The 21,647-nt window shown below is 56.1% G+C and overlaps 2 protein-coding genes across 2 annotated transcripts; both read left to right on the top strand.

The window, feature by feature from the left end:
- The first annotated feature begins 7,467 nt into the window (after window positions 1-7,467).
- LOC126301095 (uncharacterized) lies at window positions 7,468-10,505 on the top strand. Its single transcript, XM_049991685.1, has 2 exons — window positions 7,468-7,752; window positions 9,726-10,505. The coding sequence occupies exons 1-2, from the start codon at window positions 7,468-7,470 to the stop codon at window positions 10,503-10,505; spliced, it is 1,065 nt and encodes a 354-aa protein (XP_049847642.1).
- A 165-nt stretch (window positions 10,506-10,670) lies between these two features.
- On the top strand, window positions 10,671-11,501 carry LOC126301093 (nuclear pore complex protein Nup98-Nup96-like). The gene has a single exon (XM_049991684.1). The coding sequence runs from the start codon at window positions 10,671-10,673 to the stop codon at window positions 11,499-11,501; it is 831 nt and encodes a 276-aa protein (XP_049847641.1).
- Window positions 11,502-21,647: the final 10,146 nt, after the last annotated feature.

The raw sequence follows: 21,647 nt of genomic DNA, 5'->3' as shown, positions 1-21,647 counted from the left end.
CCATCAGGTGCAGACGAGAGGCAGTGCGTTCGGCCAAGCCCATCAGGTGCAGACGAGAGGCAGTGCGTTCGTCGAGGCCCATGAGGTGCAGACGAGAGACAGCGCGTTCGGTCAGGCCCCTCAAGTGCAGACGATAGGCAGCGCGTTCGGCTAGCCCTATGAAGTGCATACGAGAGGCAGCGCGTTCATCCAGGCACATCAATTGCAGACGAAAGGCAGTGCGTTCGGCCAGGCACATCAAGTGCAGACGAAAGGCAGTGCGTTCGGCCTTTCCAATCAAGTAAAGATGAGATGCAGTGCGTTCTGCCATGCCAACCAAGTGAAAGAGGCAGTGCGTTCGGCCAGGCCCGTCAGGTGCAGACGAGAGGCAGTGCGTTCGGCCAGGCCCATCAGGTGCAGACAAGAGGCAGTGCTTCCGTCCAGGCCCTTCAGGTGGAAACGTGAGGCAGTGCTGTCGGCAAGGCACATAAGGTTCAGACGTGAGGCAGAGCTGTCAGCAAGGCACATAAGGTTCAGACGAGAGGCAGTGCGTTCGGCCAGGCCCATCAGGTGCAGACGAGAGGCAGTGCTTTCACCCAGGCCCACCAAGTGCAGACGAGAGGCAGTGCGATCGGCCAGGCCCACCAAGTGCAGACGAGAGGCAGTGCGATCGGCCAGGCCCACCAAGTGCAGACGAGAGATAGTGCGTTCGGCCAGGCCCACCAAGTGCAGACGAGAGGCAGTGCGTTCGGCCGGGCCCACCAAGTGCAGACGAGAGGCAGTGCGTTCGGCTTGGCCCACCAAGTGCAGATGAGAGGCAGTGCGTTCGGCTGGGCCCACCAAGTGCAGACGAGAGGCAGTGCGTTCGGCCAGGCCCACCAAGTGCAGACGGGAGGCAGTGCGTTCGTCCAGGCCCACCAAGTGCAGACGTGAGGCAGTGCGTTCGGCCAGGCCCACCAAGTGCTGACGAGAAGCAGTGCGTTCGGCCAGGCCCACCAAGTACAGACGAGAGGCAGTGCGTTCGGCCAGGCCCACCAAGTACAGACGAGAGGCAGTGCGTTCGGCCAGGCCCACCGAGTGCAGACGAGAGTCAGTGCGTTCGGCCATGGCCACCAAGTGCAGACGAGAGGCAGGCAAGGCACACCATGTGCGGACGAGAGGCAGTGCGTTCGGACAGGCCCACCAAGTGCAGACGAGAGGCAGTGCGTTCGGCCATGCCCACCAAGTGCAGACGAGAGGCAGGCCAGGGACACCATGTGCGACGAGAGGTAGTGCGTTCGGACAGGCCCACCAAGTGCAGACGAGAGGCAGTGCGTTCGGACAGGCCCACCAAGTGCAGACGAGAGGCAGTGCGTTCAGCCAGGCCCACCAATTGCAGACGAGATGCAGTGCGATTTGCAAGGCCCATCAAGTGCAGACGAGAGGCAGTGAGTTCGGCCAGACCCATCAAGTTCAGACGAGAGGTAGTGCGTTCGGCCAGGCCCACCAAGTGCAGACGAGAGGCAGTGCGTTCGGCCAGGCCAACCAAGTACAGACGAGAGGCAGTGCGTTCGGCAAAGCCAACCAAGTGAAAGGGGCAGTGCGTTCGGCCATGCCAACCAAGTGAAAGGGGCAGTGCGTTCGGCCATGCCAACCAAGTGAAAGAGGCAGTGCGTTCGGCCTGGCCCGTCAAGTGCAGACGACAGGCAGTGCGTTCGGCCATGCCCATCAGGTGCAGACGAGAGGCAGTGCGTTCGGCCAGGCCCATCAGGTGTAAACGTGAGGCAGTGCTGTCGGCAAGGCACATCAGGTGTAAACGTGAGGCAGTGCTGTCGTCAAGGCACATCAGGTTCAGAAGTGAGGCAGTGCTGTCAGCAAGGCCCATGAAGTTCAGACGATAGGCAGTGCGTTCGGCCAAGCCCATCAAGTGCAGACGAGAGGCAGTGCGTTCGGTCTGGCCCATCAAGTGCAGTCGTGCGGCAGTGTGTTCGGCAAGGACCATCAAGTGCAGACGAGAGGCAGTGCGTTCGGCCAGGACCTATCAAGTGGAGACGAGAGGCAGTGCGTTCGGCCAGCCCTATCAAGTGCATACGAGACGCTGTGCGTTCGGCCAGCCCTATCAAGTGCATACGAGATACAGTGCGTTCGGCCAGCCCTATGAAGTGCATACGAGAAGCAGTGCAATCGGCCAGGCCCATCAAGTGCAGATGAGAGGCAGTGCGTTCGGCCAGGCCCATCAGGTGCAGATGAGAGGCAGTGCGTTCGGCCATGCCCATCAGGTGCAGACGAGAGGCAGTGCGTTCGGCCATGCCCATCAGGTGCAGACGAGAGGCAGTGCGGACGGCCAGGCCCATCAGGTGGAAACGTGAGGCAGTGCTGTCGGCAAGGCACATCATGTGTAAATGTGAGGCAGTGCTGTCAGCAAGGCACATCAGGTTCAGACGTGAGGCTGTGCTGTCGGCAAGGCACATCAGTTTCAGACGTGAGGCAGTGCTGTCAGAAAGGCCCATGAAGTTCAGACGAGAGGCAGTGCGTTCGGCCAAGCCCATCAAATGCAGACGAGAGGCAGTGCGTTCGGCCAGGCCCATCCAGTGCAGACGAGAGGCAGTGCAATCTGCCAGGCCCATCAAGTGCAGATGAGAGGCAGTGCAATCTGCCAGGCCCATCAAGTGCAGATGAGAGGCAGTGCGTTCGGCCAGGCCCATCAAGTGCAGATGAGAGGCAGTGCGTTCGGCCAGGACCATAAAGTGCAGATGAGAGGCAGTGCGTTCGGCCAGGCCCATCAACTGCGGACGAGAGGCAGTGCGTTCGGACAGGCCCACCAAGTGAAAGAGGCAGTGCGTTCGGACAGGCCCCCCAAGTGAAAGAGGCAGTGCGTTCGGACAGGCCCACCAAGTGAAAGAGGCAGTGCGTTCGGACAGGCCCACCAAGTGAGAGAGGCAGTGCGTTCGGACAGGCCCACCAAGTGAAAGAGGCAGTGCGTTCGGACAGGCCCACCAAGTGAAAGAGGCAGTGCATTCAGCCAGGCCCATCAATTGCAGACGAGTAGCAGTGCGTTCGGCTAGGCCCATCAATTGCAGACGAGAGGCAGTACGTTCGGCCAGGCCCATCATGTGTAGACGAGAGGCAGTGAGTTCGGCCAGACCCATCAAGTTCAGACGAGAGGTAGTGCGTTCGGCCAGGCCCACCAAGTGCAGACGAGAAGCAGTGCGTTCGGCCAGGCCCACCAAGTGCAGACGAGAGGCAGTGCGTTCGGCCATGCCAACCAAGTGAATGGGGCAGTGCGTTCGGCCATGCCAACCAAGTGAAGAGGCAGTGCGTTCGGCCTGGCCCGTCAAGTGCAGACAAGAGGCAGTGCGTTCGGCCATGCCAACCAAGTGAAAGAGGCAGTGCGTTCGGCCAGGCCCATCAGGTGGAAACGTGGGGCAGTGCTGTCAGCAAGGCACGTCAGGTGTAAATGTGAGGCAGTGCTGTCGGCAAGGCACATCAGGTTGAGACGTGATTCAGTGCTGTCAGCAAGGCACATCAGGTTCAGACGTGAGGCAGTGCTGTCAGCAAGGCCCATGAAGTTCAGACGAGAGGCAGTGCGTTCGGCCTGGCCCGTCAAATGCAGACGAGAGGCAGTGCGTTCGGCCAGGACCTATCAAGTGCAGATGAGAGGCAGTGCGTTCAAACAGGCCCACCAAGTGAAAGAGGCAGTGCGTTAAGACAGGCCCACCAAGTGAAAGAGGCAGTGCGTTCGGACAGGCCCACCAAGTGAAAGAGGCATTGCATTCAGCCAGGCCCATCAATTGCAGAAGAGTAGCAGTGCGTTCGGCCAGGCCCATCTGGTGCAGACGAGAGGCAGTGCGTTCGGCCAGGCCCATCAACTGCAGACAAGAGGCAGTGCGTTCGGATAGGCCCATCAACTGCAGACGAGAGGCAGTGCGTTCGGCCGAGCCCATCAACTGCAGACGAGAGGCAGTGCGTTCGGACAGGCCCACCAAGTGAAAGAGGCAGTGCGTTCGGCCAGGCCAACCAAGTGAAAGAGGCAGTGCATTCAGCCAGGCCCATCAATTGCAGACGAGTAGCAGTGCGTTCGGCTAGGCCCATCAATTGTAGACGAGAGGCAGTGCGTTCGGCCAGGCAAATCAAGTGCAGACGAGAGGCAGTTCGTTCGGCGAGACCCATCAAGTGTGGACGAGAGGCAGTGCGTTTGGCCAGCCCTATCAAGGTCATACGAGAGGCAGTGCGTACGGCCAGGCCCATCAAGTGCAGACGAGAGGTAGTTCGTTCGGCCAGGCCCATCAAGTGCTGACGAGAGGTAGTGCGTTCGGCCAGGCCCATCAAGTGCAGAGAAGAACCAGTGCGTTCGGCCAGTCCCACCAAGTGAAAGAGGCAGTGCGTTCGGCCATGCCAACCAAGTGAAAGAGGCAGTGCGTTCGGCCAGGCCAACCAAGTGAAAGAGGCAGTGCATTCGGCCCGGCCAACCAAGTGAAAGAGGCAGTGCGTTCAGCCAGGCCCATCAATTGCAGACGAGTAGCAGTGCGTTCGACCACACCCATCAAGTGCAGACGAGAGGCAGTGCGTTGGGCCAGGCCCATCAAGTGCTGACGAGAGGCAGTGCGTTCAGCCAGGCCCATCAAGTGCAGTCGTGGGGCAGTTCGTTCGGCCGGGCCCATCAAGTGCAGACGAGAGGTAGTGCATTCGGCCAGCCCTGTCAAGTGCATACGAGAGGCAGTGCGTTCGGCCAGCACTGTCAAGTGCATACGAGAGGCAGTGCGTTCGGCCAGCCCTGTCAAGTGCATACGAGAGGCAGTGGGTTCGACCAGGCCCACCAAGTGCAGACGAGAGGCAGTGCGTTCGACCAGGCCCACCAAGTGCAGACGAGAGGCAGTGCGTTCGACCAGGCCCACCAAGTGCAGACGAGAGGCAGTGCGTCGGCCATGCCAACCAAGTGAAAGAGGCAGTGCGTACAACCAAGCCAACCAAGTGAAAGAGGCAATGCGTTCGGCCAGGCCCATCAGGTGCAGACGAGAGGCAGTGCATTCGGCCAGGCCCATCAGGTGCAGACGAGAGGCAGTGCGTTCGGCCAAGCCCATCAGGTGCAGACGAGAGGCAGTGCGTTCGTCGAGGCCCATGAGGTGCAGACGAGAGACAGCGCGTTCGGTCAGGCCCCTCAAGTGCAGACGATAGGCAGCGCGTTCGGCTAGCCCTATGAAGTGCATACGAGAGGCAGCGCGTTCATCCAGGCACATCAATTGCAGACGAAAGGCAGTGCGTTCGGCCAGGCACATCAAGTGCAGACGAAAGGCAGTGCGTTCGGCCTTTCCAATCAAGTAAAGATGAGATGCAGTGCGTTCTGCCATGCCAACCAAGTGAAAGAGGCAGTGCGTTCGGCCAGGCCCGTCAGGTGCAGACGAGAGGCAGTGCGTTCGGCCAGGCCCATCAGGTGCAGACAAGAGGCAGTGCTTCCGTCCAGGCCCTTCAGGTGGAAACGTGAGGCAGTGCTGTCGGCAAGGCACATAAGGTTCAGACGTGAGGCAGAGCTGTCAGCAAGGCACATAAGGTTCAGACGAGAGGCAGTGCGTTCGGCCAGGCCCATCAGGTGCAGACGAGAGGCAGTGCTTTCACCCAGGCCCACCAAGTGCAGACGAGAGGCAGTGCGATCGGCCAGGCCCACCAAGTGCAGACGAGAGGCAGTGCGATCGGCCAGGCCCACCAAGTGCAGACGAGAGATAGTGCGTTCGGCCAGGCCCACCAAGTGCAGACGAGAGGCAGTGCGTTCGGCCGGGCCCACCAAGTGCAGACGAGAGGCAGTGCGTTCGGCTTGGCCCACCAAGTGCAGATGAGAGGCAGTGCGTTCGGCTGGGCCCACCAAGTGCAGACGAGAGGCAGTGCGTTCGGCCAGGCCCACCAAGTGCAGACGGGAGGCAGTGCGTTCGTCCAGGCCCACCAAGTGCAGACGTGAGGCAGTGCGTTCGGCCAGGCCCACCAAGTGCTGACGAGAAGCAGTGCGTTCGGCCAGGCCCACCAAGTACAGACGAGAGGCAGTGCGTTCGGCCAGGCCCACCGAGTGCAGACGAGAGTCAGTGCGTTCGGCCATGGCCACCAAGTGCAGACGAGAGGCAGGCAAGGCACACCATGTGCGGACGAGAGGCAGTGCGTTCGGACAGGCCCACCAAGTGCAGACGAGAGGCAGTGCGTTCGGCCATGCCCACCAAGTGCAGACGAGAGGCAGGCCAGGGACACCATGTGCGACGAGAGGTAGTGCGTTCGGACAGGCCCACCAAGTGCAGACGAGAGGCAGTGCGTTCGGACAGGCCCACCAAGTGCAGACGAGAGGCAGTGCGTTCAGCCAGGCCCACCAATTGCAGACGAGATGCAGTGCGATTTGCAAGGCCCATCAAGTGCAGACGAGAGGCAGTGAGTTCGGCCAGACCCATCAAGTTCAGACGAGAGGTAGTGCGTTCGGCCAGGCCCACCAAGTGCAGACGAGAGGCAGTGCGTTCGGCCAGGCCAACCAAGTACAGACGAGAGGCAGTGCGTTCGGCAAAGCCAACCAAGTGAAAGGGGCAGTGCGTTCGGCCATGCCAACCAAGTGAAAGGGGCAGTGCGTTCGGCCATGCCAACCAAGTGAAAGAGGCAGTGCGTTCGGCCTGGCCCGTCAAGTGCAGACGACAGGCAGTGCGTTCGGCCATGCCCATCAGGTGCAGACGAGAGGCAGTGCGTTCGGCCAGGCCCATCAGGTGTAAACGTGAGGCAGTGCTGTCGGCAAGGCACATCAGGTGTAAACGTGAGGCAGTGCTGTCGTCAAGGCACATCAGGTTCAGAAGTGAGGCAGTGCTGTCAGCAAGGCCCATGAAGTTCAGACGATAGGCAGTGCGTTCGGCCAAGCCCATCAAGTGCAGACGAGAGGCAGTGCGTTCGGTCTGGCCCATCAAGTGCAGTCGTGCGGCAGTGTGTTCGGCAAGGACCATCAAGTGCAGACGAGAGGCAGTGCGTTCGGCCAGGACCTATCAAGTGGAGACGAGAGGCAGTGCGTTCGGCCAGCCCTATCAAGTGCATACGAGACGCTGTGCGTTCGGCCAGCCCTATCAAGTGCATACGAGATACAGTGCGTTCGGCCAGCCCTATGAAGTGCATACGAGAAGCAGTGCAATCGGCCAGGCCCATCAAGTGCAGATGAGAGGCAGTGCGTTCGGCCAGGCCCATCAGGTGCAGATGAGAGGCAGTGCGTTCGGCCATGCCCATCAGGTGCAGACGAGAGGCAGTGCGTTCGGCCATGCCCATCAGGTGCAGACGAGAGGCAGTGCGGACGGCCAGGCCCATCAGGTGGAAACGTGAGGCAGTGCTGTCGGCAAGGCACATCATGTGTAAATGTGAGGCAGTGCTGTCAGCAAGGCACATCAGGTTCAGACGTGAGGCTGTGCTGTCGGCAAGGCACATCAGTTTCAGACGTGAGGCAGTGCTGTCAGAAAGGCCCATGAAGTTCAGACGAGAGGCAGTGCGTTCGGCCAAGCCCATCAAATGCAGACGAGAGGCAGTGCGTTCGGCCAGGCCCATCCAGTGCAGACGAGAGGCAGTGCAATCTGCCAGGCCCATCAAGTGCAGATGAGAGGCAGTGCAATCTGCCAGGCCCATCAAGTGCAGATGAGAGGCAGTGCGTTCGGCCAGGCCCATCAAGTGCAGATGAGAGGCAGTGCGTTCGGCCAGGACCATAAAGTGCAGATGAGAGGCAGTGCGTTCGGCCAGGCCCATCAACTGCGGACGAGAGGCAGTGCGTTCGGACAGGCCCACCAAGTGAAAGAGGCAGTGCGTTCGGACAGGCCCCCCAAGTGAAAGAGGCAGTGCGTTCGGACAGGCCCACCAAGTGAAAGAGGCAGTGCGTTCGGACAGGCCCACCAAGTGAGAGAGGCAGTGCGTTCGGACAGGCCCACCAAGTGAAAGAGGCAGTGCGTTCGGACAGGCCCACCAAGTGAAAGAGGCAGTGCATTCAGCCAGGCCCATCAATTGCAGACGAGTAGCAGTGCGTTCGGCTAGGCCCATCAATTGCAGACGAGAGGCAGTACGTTCGGCCAGGCCCATCATGTGTAGACGAGAGGCAGTGAGTTCGGCCAGACCCATCAAGTTCAGACGAGAGGTAGTGCGTTCGGCCAGGCCCACCAAGTGCAGACGAGAAGCAGTGCGTTCGGCCAGGCCCACCAAGTGCAGACGAGAGGCAGTGCGTTCGGCCATGCCAACCAAGTGAATGGGGCAGTGCGTTCGGCCATGCCAACCAAGTGAAGAGGCAGTGCGTTCGGCCTGGCCCGTCAAGTGCAGACAAGAGGCAGTGCGTTCGGCCATGCCAACCAAGTGAAAGAGGCAGTGCGTTCGGCCAGGCCCATCAGGTGGAAACGTGGGGCAGTGCTGTCAGCAAGGCACGTCAGGTGTAAATGTGAGGCAGTGCTGTCGGCAAGGCACATCAGGTTGAGACGTGATTCAGTGCTGTCAGCAAGGCACATCAGGTTCAGACGTGAGGCAGTGCTGTCAGCAAGGCCCATGAAGTTCAGACGAGAGGCAGTGCGTTCGGCCTGGCCCGTCAAATGCAGACGAGAGGCAGTGCGTTCGGCCAGGACCTATCAAGTGCAGATGAGAGGCAGTGCGTTCAAACAGGCCCACCAAGTGAAAGAGGCAGTGCGTTAAGACAGGCCCACCAAGTGAAAGAGGCAGTGCGTTCGGACAGGCCCACCAAGTGAAAGAGGCATTGCATTCAGCCAGGCCCATCAATTGCAGAAGAGTAGCAGTGCGTTCGGCCAGGCCCATCTGGTGCAGACGAGAGGCAGTGCGTTCGGCCAGGCCCATCAACTGCAGACGAGAGGCAGTGCGTTCGGATAGGCCCATCAACTGCAGACGAGAGGCAGTGCGTTCGGCCGAGCCCATCAACTGCAGACGAGAGGCAGTGCGTTCGGACAGGCCCACCAAGTGAAAGAGGCAGTGCGTTCGGCCAGGCCAACCAAGTGAAAGAGGCAGTGCATTCAGCCAGGCCCATCAATTGCAGACGAGTAGCAGTGCGTTCGGCTAGGCCCATCAATTGTAGACGAGAGGCAGTGCGTTCGGCCAGGCAAATCAAGTGCAGACGAGAGGCAGTTCGTTCGGCGAGACCCATCAAGTGTGGACGAGAGGCAGTGCGTTTGGCCAGCCCTATCAAGGTCATACGAGAGGCAGTGCGTACGGCCAGGCCCATCAAGTGCAGACGAGAGGTAGTTCGTTCGGCCAGGCCCATCAAGTGCTGACGAGAGGTAGTGCGTTCGGCCAGGCCCATCAAGTGCAGAGAAGAACCAGTGCGTTCGGCCAGTCCCACCAAGTGAAAGAGGCAGTGCGTTCGGCCATGCCAACCAAGTGAAAGAGGCAGTGCGTTCGGCCAGGCCAACCAAGTGAAAGAGGCAGTGCATTCGGCCCGGCCAACCAAGTGAAAGAGGCAGTGCGTTCAGCCAGGCCCATCAATTGCAGACGAGTAGCAGTGCGTTCGACCACACCCATCAAGTGCAGACGAGAGGCAGTGCGTTGGGCCAGGCCCATCAAGTGCTGACGAGAGGCAGTGCGTTCAGCCAGGCCCATCAAGTGCAGTCGTGGGGCAGTTCGTTCGGCCGGGCCCATCAAGTGCAGACGAGAGGTAGTGCATTCGGCCAGCCCTGTCAAGTGCATACGAGAGGCAGTGCGTTCGGCCAGCACTGTCAAGTGCATACGAGAGGCAGTGCGTTCGGCCAGCCCTGTCAAGTGCATACGAGAGGCAGTGCGTTCGCCAGGCCCATCAAGTGCAGACGAGAGGTAGTGCGTTCGGCCAGGCCCATCAAGTGCAGACGAGAGGCAGTGCGTTCGGCCAGGCCCATCAAGTGCAGACGAGAGGCAGTGCGATCGGCCAGGCCCATCAAGTGCAGACGAGAGGCAGTGCGTTCGGCCAGGCCCATCAAGTACAGACGAGAGGCAGTGCGTTCGGCCAGGCCCATCAAGTGCAGACGAGAGGCAGTGCGGTCGGCCAGGCCCATCAAGTGCAGACGAGAGGCAGTGCGTTCAGCCAGGCCCATCTAGTGCAGACGAGAGGCAGTGCGTACGGCCAGGCCCATCAAGTGCAGACGAGAGGCAGTGCGTTCAGCCAGGCCCATCAAGTACAGACGAGAGGCAGTGCGTTCGGCCAGGCCCATCAAGTGCAAACGAGAGGCAGTGCGTTCAGCCAGGCCCATCTAGTGCAGACGAGAGGCAGTGCGAACGGCCAGGCTCATCTAGTGCAGACGAGAGGCAGTGCGTTCGGCCAGGACAATCAAGTGCAGACGAGAGGCAGTGCGTTCGGCCAGGACAATCAAGTGCTGACTAGAGGCAGTGCGTTCGGCCAGGACAATCAAGTGCTGACTAGAGGCAGTGCGTTCGGCCAGGCCAATCAAGTGCAGACGAGGGGCAGTGCGTTCGGTCACGCCCATCAAGTGCAGACGAGAGGCAGTGCGTTCGGCCAGGCCCATCAAGTGCAGACGAGAGGCAGTGCGTTCGGCCGCGCCCATCAAGTGCAGACGAAAGGCAGTGCGTTCGGCTAGTCCCATCAAGTTCAGACGAGAGGCAGTGCGTTCGGCCGGGCCCATCAAGTGCTGTCGTGGGGCAGTGCGTTCGGCCGGGCACATCAAGTGCTGTCGTGGGGCAGTGTTTTCGGCCGGGCACATCAAGTGCTGTCGTGGGGCAGTGTTTTCGGCCGGGCCCATGAAATGCAGACGAGAGGCAGTGCGTTTGGCCAGGCCAATCATGTGCAGACGAGAGGCAGTGCGTTCGTCCAGGCCCATCAAGTGCAGACGAGAGGCAGTGCGTTCGTCCAGGCCCATCAAGTGCAGACGAGAGGCAGTGCATTCGGCCGCGCCCATCAAGTGCAGACGAAAGGCAGTGCGTTCGGCCGGTCCCATCAAGTTCATACGAGAGGCAGTGCGTTCGGCCGGGCCCATCAAGTGCAGACGAGAGGCAGTGCGGTCGGAGAGGCACATCAAGTGCAGACGAGAGACAGTGCGTTCGGACAGGCCCATCAAGTGCAGACGAGAGGCAGTGCGTTGGGCGAGGCGCATCAAGTGCAGACGAGAGGCAGTGCGTTCGGACAGGCCCATCAAGTGCACAAGAGAGGCAGTGCGTTCGGCCAGGCCCATCAAGTGCAGACGAGAGGCAGTGCATTCGGCCGCGCCCATCAAGTGCAGACGAAAGGCAGTGCGTTCGGCCGGTCCCATCAAGTTCAGACGAGAGGCAGTGCGTTCGGCCGGGCCCATCAAGTGCAGACGAGAGGTAGAGCGTTCGGCCGGGCCCGTCAAGTGCAGACGAGACGCAGTGCGTTTGGCCGGGCCCATCAAGTGCAGACGAGAGGCAGTGCGTTCGGCCAGGCCCATCAAGTGCTGTCGTGGGGCAGTACGTTCGGCCGGGCACATCAAGTGCTGTCGTGGGGCAGTGTTTTCGGCTGGGCCCATCAAGTGCTGTCGTGGGGCAGTGCGTTCGGCCGGGCCCATCAAGTGCGTTCGTGGGGCAGTGCTGTCGGCAAGGCCCATCAGGTGCAGACGTGAGGCAGTGCTGTCGGCAAGGCCTATCAGGTGCAGACGTTAGGCAGTGCTGTCGGCAAGGCCCATCAGGTGCAGACGTGAGGCAGTGCGTTCGGACAGGCCCATCAAGTGCAGACGAGGGGCAGTGCGTTGGTCGAGTCCCATCAAGTGCAGAAGAGAGGCAGTGCACTCGGCCAGCCCCATCAAGTGCACACGAGAGGCAGTGCGTTCGGCCAGGCCTATCAAGTGCAGTCGTGATCAGTGCGTTTGGCCAGGCTCATCAAGTGCAGACGAGAGGCACTGCGTTCGGCTAGGCCCATCAAGTGCAGACGAGAGGCACTGCGTTCGGCTAGGCCCATCAAGTGCAGACGAGAGGCACTGCGTTCAGACAGGCCCATCAATTGCAGACGAGAGGCAGTGCTGTCTGCCAGGCCCATCAAGTGCAGACGAGAGGCAGTGTGTTCGGCCAAGCCCATCAAGTGCAGTCGCGTTCAGTGCGTTCGGCCAAGCCCATCAAGTGCAGTCCCGATCAATGCGTTCAGCCAGGCCCATCAAGTGCAGTCGCGATCAGTGCGTTAGGCCAGGCCCATCAAGTGCAGTCGCGATCAGTGCGTTCGGACAGGCCCATCAAGTGCAGATGAGAGGCAGTGCGTTCAGACAGGCCCATCAAGTGCAGACGAGAGGCAGTGCGTTGGGCGAGGCCCATCGAGTGCAGACGAGAGGCAGTGCGTTCGGCCAGGCCCTTCGAGTGCAGACGAGAGGCAGTGCGTTCGGCCAGGCCCATCGAGTGCAGACGAGAGGCAGTGCGTTCGGCCAGGCCCATCGAGTGCAGACGAGAGGCAGTGCGTTCGGCCAGGCCCATCGGGTGCAGACGAGAGGCAGTGCGTTCGGCCAGGCCCATCGAGTGCAGACGAGAGGCAGTGCGTTCGGCCAGGCCCATCGAGTGCAGACGAGAGGCAGTGCATTGGGCCAGGCCCATCAAGTGCAGACGAGAGGCAGTGCGGTCGGCCAGGCCCATCAAGTGCACACGAGAGGCTGTGCATTCGGCCAGGCCCATCAAGTGCACACGAGAGGCTGTGCGTTCGGCCAGGCCCATCAAGTGCACACGAGAGGCTGTGCGTTCGGCCAGGCCCATCAAGTGCACACGAGAGGCTGTGCGTTCGGCCAGGCCCATCAAGTGCACACGAGAGGCTGTGCGTTCGGCCAGGCCCATCAAGTGCACACGAGAGGCTGTGCGTTCGGCCAGGCCCATCAAGTGCACACGAGAGGCTGTGCGTTCGGCCAGGCCCATCAAGTGCAGTCGCGATCAGTGCGTTCGGCCAGGCCCATCAAGTGCAGTTGTGGGGCTGTGTGGTCGGCCATGCCCATCAAGTGCAGTCATGAGGCACTGCTTTCGGCGAGGTCCATCAGATCTGGTAGTGACAGAGTAGAGTTGGCCAGGCTCATTAGATGTAGTCCTGTGGTTGGACAAGCCAGCCCCATCAGTTACAATCAGAAAGGCCAATCAGGCGATTCCGTGTAGTCATCCAGGCCTATGATATGTGGTCGTAATGAAGTGGGGTCATCTTAGCCCAACAGGTGTGGCCTTGAGGAAATACGGTCCGCCAGCCGCATGAGGTTCAGTCGTGTGGCAGGGCTGTCAGCATGGCCCATCAGGTGCAGTCGTGAGGCAGTGCTGTCGTCAAGGCCCATCAGGTGCAGTCATTAGGCAGGGCTGCCGGCAAGGCCCATCAGGTCCAGTCGTGAGGCAGTGCTGTCGGCAAGGCCCATCAGGTGCAGTCGTTAGGCAGTGCTGCCGGCAAGGCCCATCAAGTGCAGACGTTAGGCAGTGCTGCCGGCAAAGCACATCAGGTGCAGACGTGAGGCAGTGCTGTCGGCGATTCCCATCAGGTGCAGACGTGAGGCAGTGCAGTCGGCGATTCCCATCAGGTGCAGACGTGATTCAGTGCTGTCGGCAAGGCCCATCAGGTGCAGACGTGAGGCAGTGCGTTCGGACAGGCCCATCAAGTTCAGACGAGGGGCAGTGCGTTGGTCGAGTCCCATCAAGTGCAGAGGAGAGGCAGTGCGTTCGGCCTGGCCCATCAAGTGCAGAGGAGAGGCAGTGCGTTCGGCCTGGCCCATCAAGTGCAGTCAAGAGGCAGTGCGTTCGGCCAGGCCCATCAAGTGCAGTCGAAGGCACTGCGTTCGGCCAGGCCCATCAAGTGCAGTCGAAGGCACTGCGTTCGGCCAGGCCCATCAAGTGCAGTCATGAATCAGTGCTGTCGGCTAGGCTCATCAGGTGCAGACATAAGGCAGTGATATCGGCAAAGCCCATCAGGTGTAGACGATAGGAATGAGGTCGTGAGCCAGTGCTGTCACCCTAACCCAAGAGATTCAATCGTGAGGCAGTGCTTTCACCCTGGCCCATTTGATTCAATCGTGAGGCAGTGCTGTCAGCCTGATCCATGAGGTGTGATTATGAGTCAGTGCGGTCGGCTAGGCCCATCGTGTGCTCTCATCAGGCAGTGAGGTCGCTCAGGCCCATCGGGTGCTGCCGTGAATCAGTGCAGTTGGCCAGGCCCATCAAGTGCAGTCGAGTGCCAGTGCGTTCTACCAGGCGCATGAAGTGCACTCGAGAGGCAGTGCGTTTGGCCAGGCCCATCATGTGCAGTCAAGAGGCAGTGCGTTCGGCAAGGACCATCATGTGCAGTCAAGAGGCAGTGCGTTCGGAGAGGCTCATCTGGTGTGGTTGTGAGGAAGTGTGGTCATCCAGGCGAATTGGGTGGGGTCGTAAAGTAGCGGTAAGCCAATCCTTATCAGGTGCGGTCGAGAGGCAGTGCAGTCGGCCAGGCCTATCAGGTGCAGTAGTGAGGCAGTGCTGTCAGCAAGGCCCATCAGGTGCAGTAGTGAGGCAGTGCTGTCAGCAAGGCCCATCAGGTGCACTAGTGAGGCAGTGCTGTCAGCAAGGCCCATCAGGTGCAGTAGTGAGGCAGTGCTGTCAGCAAGGCCCATCAGGTGCAGTAGTGAGGCAGTGCTGTCAGCAAGGCCAATCAAGTGCTGTCTCGAGGCAGTGATTTTGGCAAGGACCATCAGGTGCAGTCGTGAGGCAGTGCTGTCGGCAAGGACCATCAGGTTCAGTTGTGAGGCAGTGCTGTCGGCAAGGCAGTGCTGTCGCCCTGGCCCAACACATTCAATCGTGAAGCAGAGCTGTTGGCCAAGCACATCATGGGCGGACATGAGGCAATGTGGTCGGCCAGGCCCATCGTGTGCTGCCATCAGGCAGTTTGGTCCGCCAGGCCCATCAAGTGCCGTTGTGAGGCAGTGTGGTCGGCCAGGCCATCAAGTCCAGTCATGAGGCAATTCTTTCTTCCAGTACAATCAGATCCGGTAGTGACACAGTGGAGTTGGCCAGGCCCATAATGTGTAGTCGTGTAATTGGATCGGCCATCCCCATCAGGTACAGTCAGAAAGGCAAATCGGACGATTCCGTGTGGTTGTCCAGGCAAATGAGGTGTGGTCGTAATGAAGTGGGGTCATCCAAGCCCATCAGGTGTGGCCTTGAGGCAGTACTGTCGGCCAGCCGCATGAGGTGCAATCGTGAGGCAGTGCTGTCGGCAAGGCCCATCAGGTGCAGTCATGGGGCAGTGCTGTCGACAAGGCCCATCAGGTGCAGTCATGGGGCAGTGCTGTCTGCCAGACCCATGAGGTGCTGTCATGACTCAGTGTGGTCGGCTAGGCCCATCGTGTGCTGTCATCAGGTCGTGCAGTCTGCCAGGCCCATTGTGTGCTGTCATCAGGCAGTGTGGTTGGCTAGCCCCTTTGTGTGCTCTCATCACACAGTGAGGTCGCTGAGGCTCATGGGGTGCTGCCGTGAATCAGTGCAGTTGGCCAGGCCCATCAAGTGCGGTTGTAAAGAAGTGTGGTCGGCAGGCCCGTCAAGTGCAGTCGTGAAGCAATGCTTTTGGCCAGGTCCATCAGATCCGATAGTGATGCAGTGGAGTTGGCCACGCCCATCTGATGTAGTCATGTGGTTGGAGCGGCAAAGCCCATCAGGTACAGTCAGAAGGGCCCATCAGGCGAGTCAGTGTTTTCGTCAAGGCCAATGAGGTGTGTTTGTAATGAAGTGGTTCCATCCAAGCCCATCAGGTGCGGTCTTGAGGCATTACTGTCCGACAGTCGCATGAGGTGCAGTTGTGTGACAGTGCTTTCGGACAGGCCATTAGGTGCGTTCGTGAAGCATTGCAGTCGGCCAGGACCACCACATGCAGTTGTGTCACAATAAGTAGGCCTGGCTCATCGGTTGCGGTTATGAGGCTGTGCTGTCAGCCACGCCCATCATGTGCGATCGTGAGGCAGTGCTGTCAGCCACGCCCATCATGTGAGATCGTGAGGCAGTGCTGTCAGCCACGCCCAACATGTGCGATCGTGAGGCAGTGCTGTCTGCCATCAGGTGCGGTCATAAGGCAGTGATGTTAGCCAGTTCCCTCGGGTGTGGTCTTCTGTTAGTGCGTTCGGCCAGTTCCCTCGGGTGTGGTCTTCTTTTAGTACGTTCGGCCATCCCCATCGGTTGCGGTCAGGACGCAGTGCGATTGGCTAGACTCATCAGGTGTGGTTGAGGTAATGCGGTCAGCCAAGCCCATGGGGTGTGGTTGTCAGGCAGTGAGGTTGGCCAGGCCCATTAAGTGGGGTCGTAAGGCAAAGATGTCGCTCAGGCCTGTGAGGAAGAGCTGTCGGCAAGGCACATCAGGTACAGTCGTAAGGCCGTGTGTTGGTCTAGAGTCATCAGGAGTGCTCGTAAGGCTGTGCGGTAGGGCAAGCACAATGGGTGTGGTAGTCTGGCAGTTAAGTAGGCCAGGTCCATCAGCTGGTCTCGGCCAGGCCCGTCAAGTGCGATAGCGAGGAAGTGCGGTCAGCCAGGTACATCAGTTTCGTTTCTGAGGCAGTGTGTCGGCCAGGCCCATCGGGTGCGGTCATGAGGCACTGCCGTCGGCCAGGCCCATCGGGTGCGGTCATGAGTCACTGCCGTCGGCCAGGCCCAGCGGCGTTCCACTGCGGTCAGCCAGGTGCCTCTGGTGAGTTGGCGATGCACTGCAATCAGGAAAGCCCATCAGGTGTGAGTCAGTGAGGTACTCCGGTCAGCCAGGAGGATCAGGTGCGGCAGCGAGGTAAGACAGGCCCACCTGATTTGGTCAGAAGTCAGCGCTGTTGGCATGGCCCATCATGTGAGGATAGCAAGGCCAGCACTTTGGATAGGCCCATTAGGTGCGGTCGTGAGGTATTGCATATGTCCAAGCCCATATATGCAGTTGTGAGGCCGTGCTGCCAAGCCAGGCCCTGAGGGTGCGATAGGCCAGGCTCATCAGGTTTGCGGCGACGAGGCACTGCAGTCTTGCAGGCCCAACATTTTCGGTTGGGGAAATGAAGCAGTGCGTTCTCCCAAGCCCATCATGTGAGGCATTGAGGCAGTGTGTTCTTCGGGGCCCATCAAGTGCAGTCGTGAGGACATGCCGATGTCCAGGCCTATCTCGTGGTGTTGTGAGGCTGTGCTGCCAGCCCAGTCCATCAGGTGCAGCAGACGAGGACCATGGGGTGCAATAGAGCAGGACCACCGGGTGTGGCGGCCAGGCCCACCGGGTGTGGCGGCGAGGCGGTGCGGTTTTCCATGACCAAAGGGTGTGGCTGCTAGGCGGTTCGGTCGGCCAGGCACATCAGGTGCGGCAGCAATGTGGTGCGGTCGGCCAGGCCCATTGAGCCTGTAAAAAAAATTGAATTTCTATCAAAAAGCCCTTTCTTTAAACTGGTTGAATCTGTTTTTTATAGTTCACGAATGATATACGGATGATTTCCACTTGAGCTTCACCATATGTTCGTCTCAAAGCACTTTTTTTGTTATGTTTTTGACCACCTCAACATAAGTTTCCAATGCTGCATGAAGAGTAGCCTCAGAATTGAGTAAAGTGGTTCACTTATTAGTTTTTATCGAACACTGGTGTGATTAAAGGTCGTCTGTTTTCCAGTGTAACTTCAAGCAACAACCGTTTGGCCTAGAATGTAACAGCAGAGAAGGCTGCATGACGGCGGTAGCCATTAGTATGCTTACTAGGATTATACGACAACAGGTGTGTCCCCAATATGAAGAGAATTTAAGCACCACTTCAAATAACTGCTGTCACACTAGAAGATGAGCCATGACTTGGCAACTGTATTATGTGCTTCAATGGAAATTGTAGGTATTGAAGGACATTGATTATTTACATGTCACAATATCCTTGCAAGACATCTTTGTAAATCAGCTAAGTTCATTATTGTCAACTGAATTTACTCTAATGAACTCCACTGATATTGTATATAATAAAAACAAAGATTCCAAGACTTAGCAATCAGGAAAGAGCTGGTAGACAGACACAATAAAATAAAATAACACACAAACACACACATACACACAAAATTTCGAGCTTCTGCAACCGGCGGCTGCTTCGTCAGGAAAGAGGGAAGGAAAAGGAAAGATGAAAGGATGTTGGTTTTAAGGGAGAGGGTAAGGAGTCCTTCCAATCCTTGGTGCGGAAAGACTTACCTTAGGAGAAAAAAAAGGATAGGTATACACTCGCAGACACGCACACACATATATACAGACACAAACAGACATATTTCAAGCAAAGAGTTTGGGCAGAGATGTCAGTCGACGCGGAAGTGCAGAGGCAAAGATGACGTTGAATGACAGGTGAGGTATGAGTGGCGGCAACTTGAAATTAGCAGAGATTGAGGCCTGGTGGATAATGGGAAGAGAGGATATATTGAAGGGCAAGTTCCCATCTCCGGAGTTTGGATAGGTTGGTGTTAGTGGAAAGTATCCAGATAACCCAGACGGTGTAACACTGTGCCAAGATGTGCTGGCCATGCACCAAGGCATGTTTAGCCACAGGGTGATCCTCATTACCAACAAACACTGTCTGCCTGTGTCCATTCATGCGAATGGACAGTTTGGTGAGGGTCATTCCGTCCACATGAACCCCACCAACAAGCAACAGTACCTCCATTATGGCAGCTGCCACCCATTCCATATCAAACGGTCCCTTCCCTACAGCCTACGCCTTCATGGCAAACGAATCTGCTGCTGTCCTGAATCCCTGAATCATTACACCAACAACCTGAAAACGGCTTTCGCATCCCACAACTACCCTCCCGACATGGTACAGAAGCAAATAACCAGAGCCACTTCCTCATCCCCTCAAACCCGGAACCTCTTACAGAAAAACCCTGAAAGTGCCCCACTTGTGACACAGATACATCCCGGGATTGGATCAGACTCTGAATGTGGCTCTCCAGCAGGGATACGACTTCCTAATATCCTGCCCCGAAATGAGATCCATCCTTCACGAAATCCCCCCCACTCCACAAAAAGTGTCTTTCCGCCGTCCACCTAACCTTCGTAACCTCTTTGTTCATCCCTATGAAGTTCCCAAACCACCTTCCCTACCCTCTGGCTCCTACCCTTGTAACCGCACCCAGTGTAAAACCTGTCCTATGCACCCTCCCACCACCACCTACTCCAGTCCTGTAACCCGGAAGATGTACACGATCAAAAGCAGAGCCACGTGTGAAAGCACCCACGTGATTTACCAACTGATCTGCCTACACTGTTACGCTTTCTATGTGGGAATGATGAGCGACAAACTGTCCATTTGCATGAATGGACACAGGCAGACAGTGTTTGTTGGTAATGAGGATCACCCTGTGGCTAAACATGCCTTGGTGCACAGCCAGCACATCTTGGCACAGTGTTACACCGTCCGGGTTTTTGTCTTTCCCTCTTTCTTGAAGATGCAACTGTCGGTTGCGAAAGCTAGAAATTCTCTCTGTGTGTGTGTGTGTGTGTGTGTGTGTGTGTGTGTGTGTGTGTGTGTGTGTGTGTGTGTCTTATTTATTTTGCCTGTCTACTGGCACTTTCCCGCTTGGTAAGTCTTGAAATCTTTGTTTTTAATATTATATATATAATCAACAATGTAATGGGTAAGATAGTTTGCTACTTACCATTAAGATGACATGTTATGTTACACATATGCACAACAAAGACAGATGCTAGCTAAGGTTTAAAAATCTCTGTTTCTTTCCCTGAAAGCTTTTGTGCAAGTGTGGTTTAGTTGTGTGTGTCTCTAGCTTAACCTGTCATCTTCAGAGCAAGCAACAATCAATCTACTCACTACCTTGGTGTATACAGGACTTCATCAGTTAATGGGTTTGCATACAGATTCGTGGAGTATAGAAGCTTCAAACTTGTGTTTCAGTTGGTATCAGAGTGACAAATTTGATTCACGGCAGTCTGCAGAGTGTACAGTCAGCAGACTGTTTCTTTTCCTTGAGTAATGATTGAAGGATATGATGCAATTTGGTGACTCCTTCACCATTGTGCAGGTTTCATAAGAATGAGTGATGACTATGCAACACACAGAAAGAAAAAACAATTACTTTCTCTTCTAAATTATTGGTACATTTCTTGAGGGAAATTTATGAGTTTCTACTAGTTTTTTTTCACTACTTAGCTGAAATTTTGAATGAGGACTGCAGCATAAATCCACTCACATCAGGTGCGGCAGTGAGGATGCGAGGTTGAGCTGTGAGGTGAGCAGTCAGCCAGTTACATCAGTACAGCAGTGAGGGGGCGCAGTTGGCCAGGCCCATGAGATGTGGTAGTATGTTGGAACAGTCAGGCAGTGGACTGGGCCCACAATTTGTGCAGACATTTGGAGCAGTTGGTACATCAGCTGCAGTGGCAGGGTTTTTAATGGCACCTGTAATGTACAGTTCCGTTAAAAGGTTTTATCATATTGCTGTTCAGGCTGGAGTTAAGGGAGGAAAAGGAATTTAAATACTGATGCCTTTAATGATGTCAATGAAGAGGTATACTTGTGATGTGATACTCCTGTCAGAGAAACTAGAGAAAAATATGTGGTTTAAAGTAAAACAATATTCTTGCTAGAGCACTGAAGTACATTAGGTTATGTTTGTCATGTTTATGATAAGATAGATGTGTTAATAATTGTATTTTTTGTGTATGTGGGGTGATACTAGCCTTTTTTAAATGAGTCTGTGCATCACAATCATCGAAATGTAGTGAGTAGTTTGAAGCACTGGAGTAAAATGAATCTGTAGTACAAAAATTAATAATGTGGATTAGGAGAAGTGTAACATGAAGTTGTGATGTTTAGAAACCCATCTTTGCAGTTATTTCTTTTGCAGATGCACTGCTACAGTCAACAAGGTTGTATGGAAAGAATTTGATTAAGTAGCTGACAAAAAACTACATATAAGCAACTATGTTGTTTGTTGACATGTAACACCAATGTAACTTGAGTAGTATATGTTATTTGTGGTAGTGTAAGTGAAAGATATAACGAAATTATAACTCACTGAACAGGTAATAAAACTTATATTGTTGCTTGCACATACTGTTTTAAAAGTATTGTAATGCTCAAATTATTTATGCAGTTAAGACACAAGTACCCAACATCAAAAAGCAATTAATTACTCATCACTTCAAACAAATGAATTAAATGTTTAGTATTCCATCAAGAAGAACAAAAAGAATGTGTTCTTTAGTAATAAAGTAAAGTTCAGGAATAGCTCCCATTCCAATATTCCATCAATGAGGAGTATAAATTTATATTGTGTTAAGAGTACATTATGTTTTGCTGATATAGAGCATTTTTTAAATTTACCATAAGTTGAAACTGTAATTTATTACAACCATAGACTCAGACAAAAGTGTTTGGGAGATAGGCAGACATGCAACCTTGACTACTGGACACTAGTAGAGAGAGAAAGAGAGTGAGGAGTGAGGAGTGATTTTTTTAAAGGGGGGGGGGGGGGGGGGGGTGAGGGGGATATCAATGTTCAAAGTCCAAATCAGAGTGTGCATTCTAAATCTGGATAGAACATTGTGTGTTTAAGTTATAAAGCTTATCATATACTGAACAATGTGCCAAGTTTGAATCTAAACCTATGCCCAGTGAACCTCTGTTAGATTCATGATACGAATATCAATTTGTTTGTTCAACAACTGTTTTATATAGACAGATAAAGCATTATATGAAATTGTCACACACTTTTGTAATGAGGTATGATGACCAACTCTAGCTTCTACAGTTTAGAATTTCTAAAATTTACTGTATTATGAAGACAATAGATGATAAT

Source organism: Schistocerca gregaria, unplaced genomic scaffold (genome assembly GCF_023897955.1).
Source record: "Schistocerca gregaria isolate iqSchGreg1 unplaced genomic scaffold, iqSchGreg1.2 ptg000008l, whole genome shotgun sequence".
NCBI lineage: Eukaryota > Metazoa > Arthropoda > Insecta > Orthoptera > Acrididae > Schistocerca > Schistocerca gregaria.
The sequence above is the reverse complement of the archived record's forward strand: the minus strand, read 5'-3'. Positions and strand labels throughout refer to the sequence as shown.

What these genes read in the sequence shown, in the direction of transcription:
- LOC126301095 (XM_049991685.1), top strand. Translation starts at nt 7,468, where the DNA reads ATGCAGACGAGAGGCAGTGCGTTCGGCCAGGCCCATCCAGTGCAGACG. An exon ending in CCCACCAAGTGAAAGAGGCA is followed by an intron (nt 7,753 to 9,725) that starts GTGCGTTCGGAC and finishes TGCGTTCGCCAG; the next exon opens with GCCCATCAAGTGCAGACGAG.
- LOC126301093 (XM_049991684.1), top strand. Translation starts at nt 10,671, where the DNA reads ATGCAGACGAGAGGCAGTGCGTTTGGCCAGGCCAATCATGTGCAGACG.